This window comes from Neofelis nebulosa, chromosome 1 (assembly GCF_028018385.1).
Source record: "Neofelis nebulosa isolate mNeoNeb1 chromosome 1, mNeoNeb1.pri, whole genome shotgun sequence".
NCBI lineage: Eukaryota > Metazoa > Chordata > Mammalia > Carnivora > Felidae > Neofelis > Neofelis nebulosa.
Genome location: NC_080782.1, coordinates 195,664,518 through 195,679,154, shown reverse-complemented (window position 1 = coordinate 195,679,154; position 14,637 = coordinate 195,664,518). Strand labels below are relative to the sequence as shown.

General features: G+C 39.4%; 1 protein-coding gene across 9 annotated transcripts in view; it reads right to left on the bottom strand.

The window, feature by feature from the left end:
- Nucleotides 1–1,525: 1,525 nt before the first annotated feature.
- Nucleotides 1,526–14,637, bottom strand: part of KLF12 (KLF transcription factor 12) — a 447,719-nt gene continuing 434,607 nt past the window's right edge. For 8 of the 9 annotated variants that reach the window (XM_058682944.1, XM_058682929.1, XM_058682974.1 and 5 more), the window contains one exon: nt 8,216–13,058. In XM_058682944.1, coding sequence (XP_058538927.1) covers nt 12,877–13,058 — 182 coding nt within the window. In that variant the 3' untranslated portion in view covers nt 8,216–12,876. Of the gene's footprint in view, nt 1,630–8,215; nt 13,059–14,637 lie in introns of those variants that run through there. The other variant, XM_058682966.1, reaches the window with a different exon arrangement.

The following is a 14,637-nucleotide window of genomic DNA, read 5'->3' as shown; positions in this document are numbered from 1 at the left end:
ACATGGAGGCCCAGCTCATTACCTGTGTTACAGAGGCTATTCTCTCTACCTGTAGGCCTCCATGACACCTTAGCCAGTTCCAGTGGTGCTAAGCCATTTATGTTTTCTACCATAGAAACTGTATTTACCTACCCTAGTAGGACTTTTGGTTAGAGATTATATCTTAGGTACAATTTTTATGTCCTGTATCAATTAGCAATACCTACACAGACTAGTAACTCAATTATGTGTTTTTCCTTATTTTATGCATATAAAAATTATTACTAGTAAACATAATAACACTGACTTGTCATGCATGAGTGGCTGAATAAAAAACTTGATGATATTTCCTAAACATTCGCCCATATTTTAGACATATCAAATATAACTTACAGGTTTACTTAAGACACATAATAACATTAGATAGATTACAAAAGAATCAACATCAATGCCTAAGTGACTATGCGCATTCCTGCTAAACGTATTACAAATCATTGGCTCTAAATCAGCAATGAAAGGTGAAGCAGGGTCCGTAGACCCTACCGAGTTCAGCAACAGAATGTACTGGCCACACTAATGCCAGCTTAAAGGGCCCTGAAGATGATCAATAATGTTAATCCTCATGACCGCATCTACCTCACAACTTGGTCTCTGATCAAGCTTTAAGAGTTCAGAGGAGTCTGGAGCTGCAGCAAGGCTACTCTTTAGACGATGGAACTGACCTGAGTCTTTGGTACAGTCTGACAGCTCTTATGGACTGGATATCACAGTAGTTCATGACACAAACTTGCAGTGCCTTGCAAACCTCTCCAGCGTAACGGATTACAATATATTCACGTAAAGGGTAGCTAAGTCTAATGTTGCTGATGTCATCATTGCCTCATAAAGCTGAGTTTCTCTCTCTGCAACACACACACACACACACACACACACTCACACACACACACACACACGAATTTCGATTGTGTAAAAGTTGTTCCTGTATAAGGAAAATATAATTTATTTCAGAGATAGATAATCACTCAAGTGTATGAGCTGTGTGGGCGTTCATTGGTGAATTCAGACTAAACAGGAAGTGATGTAAATTATACTTATTACACTGCTGGGAGAGAAATATATTAAATCCAGACAGCACTCAAACAAAGTACAAGGAACTCATTGTGTTGAAGGAAACCAGGCAACTTTGGTGGGAAGACACTGTACTATATGGTATGAAAACCATCAATGGCCATCTGGGACTAAAATAATTGTTTAGGGAGCATGATTTTGTTCTAGCACTGAAATATGTTTTCTTCTTTGATAAAGCCCCAGGGTATTCTAATCCTAAGCACATTGCCATTTTTGTACTTTTAACCATTTCGTGCTGTTGTTTTCTAGTCATTATATTGGACAGAGTAAGAAACAGCTAAACCAACGGTATTTAGATTAGAAATCTTAGCTGTGATGAAACACCCAGAGTCAAGGAGAGGATTGAGAAAGTTACAGGATTATCTAGCCCCCATATAATTCCTCCTGTTGTTGAAGTATCCAGGAATCACTCAGCAAAAAAAATATTAATAAATTACCTTGAGAGTAAAACAATAGCATGTGATCTATTCCTTGAGGTTTGTCCCATTGGTCTATCTTTATGATAAAGCCTCCTGGGATGAACTGAAAAACAAACAAAAAACATCGCTAAAGGGCTGGTTTGGCTGTTTGCGTGGCCTAACGAGCACTCTCAGAAAATCAGGCCAGAGACATATAAAATTAATTTCCAACTTACCATTTTGTTACAAAGTCATATCCAAAATGAAGTAATTGAATGAATTAAGTTCAGCCTTACAATTTGCTACCATGCTTCACCCAGAGTAGAACAAGACGGACTTCCTTAATTTATTGGCCTCTGCCTTAACCGAGTATTTCTAAGATGGCATAACGAAAATCTTCACAAATAATTTAGTAAAAATGTACTTATGGTTTATTGCCTCAGTTTTCAAAAAAATACCTTGCTATCTTTTAGTGAGTGATTTCCTTCATAAATTGGGGGTTGTGATCACCACACCAATACCAAGAAAGCTCTGACTGGGAGAGAAAATCACTCCCCCCTGGGAGGGACCCCCTTCATAGAGCTCGAAACAGCCAGGTTTGGGAAAGTCAGAGCCACAGTGCACTGAGCCTCCCAGCTGAAGAGGAAGAAGCGTGTTTGGATGGGGATGGCTGGAATGTGCACCCCCGTGGCTCTCTCCACAGTGTCTTTGAGTGGAACAGAGTGATTCTGCAGAACACCACGTTCATTTGGAAATGGATTTCTGTCTGTAATAAAGCAAGCCTCAAACGATTTTAGTCTCTCATTTTTATGAGTGATTCAACTACACTATGATTTGCTGAGTATGAGACGAAGGGCAGTATCGTTGGGTTTATATCGGTGCGAACATACATAATCAAAGTATTTGTTGAATGTTTTTGATATTCACTGCTCTTAACTCTCTCTCCCACCTTAGCCCCTGATCCCCACCTTCCATCCTTTCTCCATTCTCTTAACCCACAACCCCCTAGTGGCTGAGGACACCAGCTCTGGAACCAGACTGACTGGGAAAATTGCCTAAACTCAGCGCCACTCTTTTTTATCTATAAAAATTAGGATAATAACAGGACCTAACTCAGAATTTTTGTAATGAATTAAAAGGAACAGATATAATGCTTAGAATACTGCCTGGCATCTATGAAGTACTCAATTATTATTTGAATTACCACCTATCATCTATCACCATTCTATATAATTATCAGTAGCATTCACTACCATTCTCGTCATAGAGTGGATTTACCTAGTAGATCTTCAACTGAAGGACATTACGCTGGAGGATAAATAGGTTTTTCAGGTGCTTAATTTAGCAATTATTCAAAAGACATTCTCCTCATTAATGGTCTTATTTTCAAAAACCTCATAATCCAGTTTTCTTAAAACCGTACAGAAATAAACTTGCTGGCACGTGCCAGGTGGATCCTTCTATACTTAAATGATACACAAAACCTGAAAAAAAGAATTCAATTATAGAGTCCATTCTAGGCTCGGAAAGATGCATTTTTTTTTCCATATCACTTTATATTCCTGGACCACTTTTTATATTCAGTAAAATATTGTTAGGAATCCTTCTTTGGGTGCCGGTTGTTATGAGATAAAAACCCTGTTCATTTTTTAGTATCAAGTATATCTCGTTCTGTGTTTCAAATCACTGTACACAAGTGGTAAAACTTTTCATAACAAAGGTTTAATTAGAATGGTTAATAACCATGATTTCCAAAGTGTCTGAGTCACCCTTAGTAATAATTAGGGAGTTTTGTTCCATACAAAATGCTTTATTTAACCTTCATGCCTTCATTCAGATAATTATACAAATGCATACAGTTAAAGGTTTAAACTCTATTTCGGTTCACAGCTCAATTCATAGGAAAGTTGAATACAGAAAAGCAATGCACCAACAGAATATGTCTGAGACACCATTAAAAACGATAACACTTGTTCATTTAAATCTCTGAGAATAGACTGGAATAATCATCCTCTGAGAGAGGCTCATTAGGAGGGTCTCCCTTTACATTATCATAGGGCAAAAAAAAAAAAAATCACCATTTTACAGTAAAAGGAAAAAAGCTCTGAGTATATTTACAATACATACACTATACATAAATACAAGAACAACACTTACATAATATTAATAAACTTATAACAGGGGTTGCCTAAACACTACAGAGTATATAAATGCAGAGGAAACTATTGGGAAATTAGATCTTTAGATAAGCTGGAGAAATAAATTCATTTGCAATTAAAACTCTGAACAGAAAACCAAATGAAGATTTAAGAAATTAACACATTTGCTTGCCAGCATCATTGGGGGGTTTTATCCTTTAATGCGTAGGACCTCCTCTGGGCATTGTAACTCTCTGGGGTCAGGGACCCGAGAGTCTTTTGTAAAATTACATCTGTAAAGTGAGTCAGACGCAGCACATCTATTCAATTTGCTGTTCAGAGGCTTCAAGCCTAGAATAACTGTTTTGTAAACCAAAGGATGTTTTTGTATTTTTACACAGATGGATCTTGTGATCCAGTCATCATGTATAATGAGCTAAGTGTCAAGGAAAAGGAAAAAGATGCCTGCTTGATTTGGCCAAAGATGATATTTTTCTTTATTCCCATATATTTTTCAAATATGAGTGAGAGATTTATTTAAAAGAATATGATGTTTGAACTGACCCCCACACACCAAGAGCAATGTCTAGACTACTACTAATTATAACTAAGTCATTTTAAGTGGCAGGTGGGTATCTTAAAGGTGGTCTGTTCTCATCGTTTCACAACACAGAAAGTTCTGAGTACATTCTTCAATGGACAAACATGAATTTGCTGGTTTCTCTTTTTTAAAATGAGCATGTTATGGTACACATAATTGCATTATGATGCAGGATGACATAATACGTAAGACGATGTTTTCAAGCTGGTTTTGTAAGTAGTTATCTCACATCCACAGAGAGTTGGTTTGCCATGGGATGCAACGTGTCCCACATAGACATGGACAAAACAATACAACTACCGTTCTGCGAGGGGTCGGTGGGGGGGGGGATGGTGATTTTTTTTAAATGAATTTTTAAACACAACAAATTGTGGACAGACAAGTTGATAGGAAAGAGCCTTGAATATAGGCACCAGTGCCCCAGTTCAACAATACCCATCCAACATGATGAAGCCTGAGGAACAAAATATATATTGCAGTCTGGGTGTAATTAAAAAACTCTGCCATAGGAAAACTAGAAACACAAGTAGGGAGAAAGCATTTTCTATAAGGTTTTACACTGTATCTTTGGAGCACGAAATTAGCAAGGGGAAGATGTTGGTGTGTCCCTAAAATGTCTTACTTTTTGATTACCTGAGCACTTTTACTAGAATGTGACCCAAATTCTACCCTCCTATGCACCCTCATTTTTCACCAAAAATGAATCTCTGTGAACGTCTTGGTAGGCCTGCTTTGGTAAAAGCAAGATATAATTCACAGAGTCTGGTTCTTGCTTTGCACAAAGGGCAGACTCTATTGTCCCAAACATCTAAAATTTCTAGAGATGAAACCCAGAAAGAAAGAAAAAAAAAAGTACTGATGTGACTATTACCACTATTCATCTCTTTTCAACTCACTTAAAGTTGTGGTTTTGTTGTTGAGAAATTGTTGCTTGTGAAACCCAATTAACGGAGAAGAGAGCCCCTTCCCGCAGTGGCTTGTGCACACAGAACACTTGCTTTCAGCACGGAAGGGAATTTGTTTATACAGGTTTTATCTCTTCCCTCAGCCAAGTAACAGGGAGAAAGATCATAATTCAGGGGATTCATTTTCAGAAAAAAGAAACACCATGAGAAATGACATTCTCTTAATGTTTTCTAAGCCCATTAGTGCTTCCATGGATCAATACTGTCAAAGACCTTGTTCTACACAGAAAAGGGGGGGCGGTTGATTTCTCTGATGTTGGACAGCTTCTCACATAAAATTCAATTAAACTAACAATACTATAAGCAAATTATTCATAAGGTTATTTAAAACATTCCAAGGTGGTACTTTCAGGTGAGAAATCTGAAAAGGAACTATTCGTTCTCTCTCCTTGCTTGTCATCTGAATGTTTGTGATTGCCGCCCCGTTAACAACTGCCAAGAGTGGGCTGATATTCACGAGTTCTATGGAGGTGTACATTTCAAAAGCAATTTAAGCAGATTCTAGAAGGTCTACAGGCGGAAAGGAATGCTACCAAGTAGGGGAGAGTTTTCAGGATTTGGGATCTCTAGGCCAAACATTTCAGAGGAAAGTGACAAATTCAGGGAGACAGCTAATCATTGCTGTTTGTTTATAATGATCCTTAATGCAGGACTTCCCAGGAGAAGCCTGATTTCAGATATTAGGTACCACTGTCATATCATGTGCTATATCTTACTTGGAAAATAGGACTACCCAGCCATAAAACTACTTCAGAGTTAGAAATATGGAAACTTGGCTGCAGGGAAGCCACATGCAGTGTGGTGCAGTCGGAAGAACTTGGCCTTCAGACTAGAGATAGGTAGCTTCACATTCCCACTCTGCTGTTCACTATTTCTGTGTTTGCAAATGACTCAGCCACTCTCTGTGTCCCATCTGCCCAACTATAAAATGTAGACCTGTTTACGGAATAGAGGCAACGTGTCCAAAAATTGCCTAGTAGAATGCTTGGTGGATAGTAAGGGTTTAGTAAAGGACAGTTATTGTTTCCACGGTTTGCTGAATTTTTGACCTTTCAACTTCATTCAGTACTTTGAGACAACTTGTAGGAAACAGCCCAGTTAGAAGATTTGACTTCAGCGAGATTTCAGAACCCAGCAGCTTTCCTTGGACACTTAATTGGCTCTTTTACACCCTATCCTGGCACATTTCCTTCTCCTTTTTGTTCTTTCTGTAACTTAGAGAAGGAAACAGTGAATGGTTTTCTAGGCCTGTGGTCTGGTTCTGGAGAAATATGTAGACCGTTGTCCATCGTGGTAGCCTTTACTGTCTAAAGCCTGAGTGTTTAATCACAGTTATATTTTTAAAAATTGCTCTTACCAAATGTTTGGCTCTGAAAGAGTATAATTTTGCTGATAGCCCTCAATAGCTTGTTTGGGTGGATTTGTGCTCTGAGATGGTAAGGCTGGAGAATTTCCAGGGCTCTTGTCTATTCGTATAATCTCATTGTATATTTCTATTCATGACTCCACTTCTAGCAGTAAAATAATTACAGGAAAAAGTAGGCAAGTTCTGAATGTAAATCTGGTAATTTCCAGGACGAACTGCAAACCTTGGTCAAAGCTAGGCTTACTGTCAGCAGTCTTCAGTAGACTATTTTAGAAATGATTGTGTCGATATTCGTTCCAAAATGGTTCTTGTAGGATAACAGAAAATACTAGGGAAAAAGAAAATGAAGAAATGTAAAGATGAATTTGTGCATTTGATATTAGTCGACAAAATAAAGTAAAACAAACAAGTATCTCCAGTGTTTTGCTCTACATAACTTGACTTTTGTTAACTGAGCAAAACCTTTTGAGCTACACACACTGCTTTGCAAGTTTGGGGCAAATCAGTGAAGTTTTTACCTTAAGATTATAATTGCCATATTCCAGAGTGTATGTTGAAGATAACCTTAATGTTCAGATTTGCATTCTTACATTCTGTAAGATTAAATTAAGAAACACTAGCGTAAAACAAGACTGGGTATATTTAAAAATCACAAAAGAATTTTCGTGGGTGTTAGAACCTGTTCAATTTACGATGTGCATATATTCATTCTGTGTGTGTGTGTGTGTGTGTGTGTGTGTGTGTGTGTGTGTGTTTCCCAAATGTGGAGGAAAGACCCGGTCTAATGAAGAATTATTGCTGTGTAAAAGCATAGGAATATCTCATTGGTCATAATGTCTATTGACAGGCACTTTCAGCTTTTAATTCATTTCTGAAAATGGGCATTAGCTTATTCCTGTTGCCAGTACAGATTCGTTGAACATGTGGCCATATCCATAGCACTTCATCTTGTCAACATGTAGCTACTCTTAAAAGTATTCGTTCCCTCTGGAATTAAACAAGAATCAACCAACACCTTATAGTTGTTTTGCTTTTTTGCTTTTTGTTTGGTATCAAAAACTAGTTCACTGAGGAGGAAGATAATTGAGAAAAGAGAATAATTGCTAGATGCTTCTCTTTAGCACAAGTAAAATCCTATGCGGCTATTTTCTCCTCTTCAGGCAAAGACATTTTGAATTTGGAATCAGTTGTCTGCAACTTAAAATGACTTCACTGTGTCTTAAACCGTCCTGGCTAAATTGAGACAAGTGACCACTCCATTTGGTCAGAGCACAAAGAATGTGCTCTGACACAGTGGAACACAGTTCCCATGGCAATATTGCTAATTGTACGATATACAAGGCATATCTGAACAAGTTTCTTTTTTTTTATTGTGATGAAAACTAGAAGCTCTTTTTTCCCAACATACTTCATCAAACTATTTACAACCTCTGTAAAATTTGTGAGTTTGAAAATACTTTTCCACTATCACATACGTTTACGAATACAGCAAAATATTTTCACTCTATTTTTTTTTAAAGATGCAGTATCCTCCTATGTCATTTTCTTACGAAAATCTGAATTTCTATTGCAACTGCACAGTATTCAGCATATTTAAAGTACCAATGGACATGGGTCGCTAAACAGACATTACTCTATAATGAAACTGTGAAAATATAGCATTTTTAATTTTTATGTACACTTCTTGACTATAAAATGCAGGCAAAGTCATACATAGCATTATAAGCTGATTCCCTAATAAGGTAAATAACTTACATTTCTAGACAGCATGGATTATTACAAATTCATTCTTTTAAAAAAGTTCTTTGTTGATATTTACGAGCCCACTGGCTGCTGCATATACAGGTGTGTATGTGGTGGGGGTGCCTGTACAGGTAAGTGGAAGGCAGTGTGGGGGTAAGTAGAAATGTAATATGGAAGACGTGACTTACCGAACCCCTTTTCAGAACAAAAGCATATTGAATGGAAAGATTTTTGAATGAGATGCACTACCTCAGAAAAACTGAAGGAAGAGATTTGGTCAACGAAGTTACAGAATACATAGAACCTCCTAGATTTACAGGCGTGAGTACAGAGCAAAATCTGAGACGGGACTATGCAGTATGAGTATTAAGGCTTCCTGGGCCCAAAAGGACGCATGAGAGTTCTCTCTCATTCAGTCCCTTACATGAAGACTATAGCTCAGTGTATTATGGGTGCTGGTGTTCTTAACACTGCTTAAATTCTGTCAATCCTCGCTATAAATGTTAAGACACCTTTCTAACAATATCATGGCTACATTTCTTAGCAGTCATAACAACATAACAAAGGCGTAGGAATACATTTGAAGGCCTCACCTCACCAGATTTATTCATTTGCAGCTTTGGTAAGTATAAATAAATAAAGTACAGAATAAGGAATACTGCATCTTTATCCATATACATGTTATTCTAATGAACTGATTTCAAAGTGCAGAATTAGATTTACGTTTAAAACAGAAATGGCAAAGTTTGAAGTTTTAAAAAAAGTTGTATAAAAATGAACACCATCTTTGTATAAGCTGTTCCAAATTTCAACCAGAGTGAGAATGGCCTTTCTCATCCCCTAGTACTGGCATTTGTAAACACTGTAGCATTTTGTAAGGTTTTCTCCCCACCTCACAATTTCCCCTCCTATTTTCCACTTAAAGTGAATAAAAAGTGCTCTTTTTAAAAATGCAGTTTGCGTTATTGTCAACTGCTTTTGCAAATCAATGTCCTATAGTGTTTTGTCGAAGTAATGCCAGGCAGTAGTACATTCTTTATGGGAAAGCCATTAGGGATTTTCATCTACATGTCTTAATACAACTTAAGAAAAGTTATCAAGCAGGCTTCTCAGAGTCTACACATAATTGACAGGATGGGGCTGGAGGTGGATAGGGAAGCGTGAATCTTTTTCCTAACAACTTATGATCAGAATATGGGGAGGGCATCTATTAAAACCTCTGAGGAACTTGTAACTCTTTCAAATAATGTTAAGTCTCTTGAGCTCCCATCTCGACACCACAAAGAGATAGTCAAGTCTACTACAGCTCCTCAAGCCACTCCAGCTGTCTGTGTAGTTCTCAAACACGCACATGTGTCCAACTGCAAACTGAACAGCTCCAAATTTAAAACCAAAGAATGCTTCTAGTTAGGCAACTGACAAATCCTTTGGATTCTGCCCCTTGTCTGTTGCTCATCGTCTACTACTGTGCTTTTTAAAAGAGGCTAGAATGGATATAGATGAAATGGAGGAGGCTTTTCCATGCCTGAAGATATTCCTACTTAAAAATCCAATTCCTTCTCTCCCAAATCACTTTCCTTTCCATGGGGAAACACTGGTAGGAAACTCACCAGGAAGAATTTGCTGTGTCCCGGGATGAGCCCCAAGTAAGTTTCCGTCCTGAGGGGGAGATCAGCAACTCACTCACTGCTTGTGCTCGGATCTCTCTTTAGAAGTATCGATTATGTCGAAAGGGGGAAATGTCATAATGCTGACAGGTTTTATCAGTTAACTTACCATCTCCATCTCAGTCTGGTTTCTACTTTCAGAGGGTGGAGAAAAAGCTCACTTCCCTGAACCTTTCCGATGTGATCAGAGAGGAGCAGCTCATTTAGTTCTGTGCTAAATTTAAGTCAAGCTGTCACTCAGGAAGCTCCCACTGCCTGTCAGTTCTACAAATTCTAAAAACCATTTCTACTTGTAACACTCTCAAGATATCTCTCCGCAGAGAAAAGATTGCCCCTCTTATGAGAGTGGGCAGAGTGAAATCAAGTCTACACTGCGCCCGGGCGATTCACCTACTAACAGCCAACCAGGTTCTAGGACTGGCAGTGAGGACATCACAGGCCATGCTGGCCACTCTCTGTGTTCTTTGCCACTGACCAGTAACCAACGCCGGTGTGTAGCAAGAAACCTTTTTCTATCCAAAATGGTCACAAGCAATGAGAAGTAGGAATTGTATAAAGTACAGATAAGAAAAAAAAAACAAAAAAAAAAACTTTCCAGTTGGTAAAAAAAAAAAAAAAAGAAAAGAAAAGAAAAAAAAGAACGAAAGAGGAGGAAAAAAAAAAAAAACCCAAAAAACAACCAAAAAACCCAATGCTTGGTGGGTAGTAAGATTGTGTAGCAAAAGGAGCTGTTTATCAACAGAATCGCAGCCCTTGTTCGAAGGAAATTGCCTGATGAATTTTTCAGACCTGGCAGAAAATGCAGAGCACGTATTTTTGAAGACAGAATTTGACCTGAAAATCATTATGCTGTTGCTTGAACATTTAAAACAAATTCCTTTTAATACCATCCAACACGAATTGTCCTTGTTTCAATGTTTATAGTTCTTGCTTCATCATTAAAGTTTCTCTGAGTAAGAAGATGATCCCAAAAAGGATAGTTCTACAACCGGAAATTATTTCAGAATGTTCAAACATTTAAACATGAGCTAGGAATATTGTGAGGTTAATTTGTGCAATTCCCCAAATCAAGTGTTGGTGATTAAAATATATTGCAAAGGCCTATGCTGGCAACCTTTTATATCTAAGCTATAAAAAATCTTAACAACAACAACAACAACAATAACAAAAAAACTTCACCAAGCCCCTTAGCCACATAAAGCTGAAAAAAAAAAAAAAAAATCCAACCCAGCTTTTAGTGGAGAAACAAAATACGATAATTTTTCTGAAAGAATGCTTGTTGGTGATGTATTGCTTTGTTTCCTGTGTACTTCGCTAGCTGCAAGAAAGGCTCGTGAGTTTAGGGGGCTGACGGGATGATCATCTCCTTCCTCTCACCCTCAGCACAGGATGAGTGGGTTCAACATCCCTGTAGATGCCAGCGCAGAACCCCTGGGTTCTGATACAGTTTAGAAAATGAAGTCTATATAGAAGAACCTATTGGAGAGTCACTTGGCCTTGGCTCTCCAAGTGAGGAAACTAGCACCATGTCAGGCTTTCCTCGGGGAGCGCTCCCTTTCCACTGACTCGGTTCCAAGGAGAACTGACCCATTAACCCAAGGGTTAACTCCCTGCTATGCCTCCTTGGCCTTTCTCGTCACCAAATAACTGTTTTCAAACAAGAAAAGGGGAGCATAATCTTTAATTGTGGTACTTAACCAAGCAGGACAACAAACAGCAGAAAGATTACCTCAGGGCTCTAAATGTAACCAAGACATCTAAAATGCTAGGGTGTTTTTTACAATCCCTTTAGTAAGTATGAAAATTGGTAACGTGAGTCCTCAGTGAAGTTATTGTAGGAAAGTCCTTTTATTCATTATTGCTTTTCTCCTCAAGAGGCGCATTATTCCATCTCTGCTTTGTCTGATTTTTCATGTTCACTGACTTTGCCTGAGCAGCCCCACCTCTTACCTTGGTGCCAGTGTGTCTAAGAAAGTTTGTTGTTTTTTTTTTCCCCCTGATTCCTTGTAATCAAATACTAGGGGCAGGAAGAGATGATGCCTAGGTGACAGAACACTGCAATTTGAAGTGGGGCAGTAGTTTTTTAGACAGGCTCTTCCTATTCAACTACAGAACACCTCTGTGCCAGTCCATGCCAGGGCAGACACCGAGACTAGGCTCCAACTGAAATGTCGCTGCCCCTCTGCTCGAACAGATGAACAAAACAGAATCAAAACAAAACAAAAACAATCAACGACAAACAAATGAGAGATTCAATGTTGGTTTTCTTCAGGGCATGGCAGAATGACAAGTTGCGGGTGATATCTAGTTGCCGTCATCACTATTGCAAAGGGCTGCCTGAGCGCCCCTTTATTTTCAGGTAATGGAACCTCTCCAACAGGCTTCTTCTTCTCTACTTTCATGCTGCTTGCTGGTAACAGATTGGATGTGTGTTCTATCTTACTGAGACAGTAACTAAAATTTCAGTAAAAAGAGGGTAAGGGGTGGGATGACGGGAGAAGAATCCAAATTTAAAAGGTCTTGCGCTAGCCATCAATTTGTGGTAGACGACCTTTACGGTATCGATAACAAAACGTCTGACAGCTCAGAAAACGTACAAGCTACAAACATCTTGAAATGGCAGAGTACACAGCACGGGAAACAATGCCTGTCTCTTCAGCATTTGTGTCACGGATCTCCCAGGCCAGCGAGAAGACGTTTCTGGTGTAGTCGTGATGGGGGTTACCTTCAGACCGAAAGGAGAAGTGTTACTTCTTTTTCCTGCTCTGGTTTCAGACATCGTGGGATGGTGATGCCCTTTTGTGTTAACACTGTGAAGGGGATTCAGCCCTGCTGAATTGGGTGCCGCTAAGAGATCCAGCTCTTACGCTCAGCTGGACGGGTAGCATTCCTCACACCAGCATGTGCCTCCGGCGGTGCAGTGCCAAATGATCTGACCGGGAAAAGCTGCGATCACAGTCCGCGCACTTGAATGGCTTCACTCCTGTGTGTTTGCGGTAATGCCTTGTCAGTTCGTCCGAGCGCGCGAACTTCCAGGTGCAGCCTTCCCAGGTGCACTTGTAGGGTTTCTCTCCTGGAAGAAAAAGGGACACACGCTTTGGTGCTCCATCACTTTTCCAGAACAAGCAAGCCAGCACTAGGGGTGGGACAACTGCGGCTCTCAGGGGATTTTCCATCTGGTAACCTTTCTGTCCGGAAACCTTACCATCCTGCCAGCGGGTCTGGGGTCAGCCAGGTGGGGGTTTCAATCCTGTCTCTCCTGTTGGGACATCTGGCAGACTTAGTTAACGCTTGCACCCTCCAACACCAGGGAGTTACTTTCCGGTCAAAATACGGAAAGTCGTAAACTGATCACTACTGGATATCATCACGATTGGGTGACTAAAAAGGCGTTTTAGGTCTCTACTTAGGGTTGATTGGGCTCTAATGCTGGGACTCACAAAGAATTATAAAGGGTAATTAGTTAGGTTTTGTTTCAGTACTCCTCCCAAAATGTATACCACTTGGATGGTTTAAAGCTATTTCAGGACACAATGTCCATTTATCAGTCACTGAGAATATGCGCAGAGTCTCATTAAAAGGTAAAGCACTCCACCACTCCCCAGAAATTAGGTATGAAGTACCTATCGTTCATAAACCACCTACTTTTTGCTTGTCTACTGGAAAGGAATCCTAGATAGCTAAGAGTGTAAAGTTTAAATACCCTTTTCAGTGATTTAATTACAGCGAGCCCTGAGGAATCATCAAGTTGGTTTTAGTGTTGAAACTCATGGTGAAAAGCAGTCTGAAGAAGTATGTAATTTGACCAGGTCCTTCAGTCAACTTGTAAGAACAGTAAAATATGCAAAGGCTTTGCTGGGAAAAGATACACTACCCATTGTCCAAATGAACTCCCAGGGGGAGAGAGACAATGGTTGACCCAGGTGTGTTTTTTCCTGGCTCTCACTCAGAATGGATGCCCTGTCCCCATGCAACCCCACAAAAAGTGATCTCTCCTTCTGTTCCTTCCATCCAATAGTCAACAGAATTCCTGGCCACACACAGTCTTTGGTGAAAAGGACCTACGACAGGGAAGGGAGTTTTTGGCTGATTCCTATGCAAAGTGAGTATTACTAACCCCACCTTACAGATGAGAAAACTGAGGCTCAATGCAGTAAAGTAACTTGCCCAATGTCGGAAAAAAAGAAGCGTTTGGTTCCAAATCCAGCCCTTTTCACCATGTTACAGTGGAATGTAGAATTCTTTTCCCATGTAAACTTTGTCACATCCTCAAAGTTGGTTCTACTTTCTCAGGAACTCCCAAATTATTCATTTCTTCTATTATATCATCTATCACAAGGTATCATAAAGATTTTATTTAGGTGCCTTTTCCTCAACCAGTTTCTGAATACGTGGAGGTCAAGGACCAGGCCGCTACCATTTCAGTATCCTTGGGGTAAAGGATAGAATAAATATCAGACAAGTTCTTGAATGAATCAACAAAACTGCCACACACACACACACACACACACACACACACACAGACACACAGACACACACACACAGAACTATGAGGCTCTGTACATGAGAGTACAAGGGACACCTACATGGGAGAACTAGCCTGAACTGGACCCAACATTTTTCACTCAACCCTGAAATAAATGCTATCCATA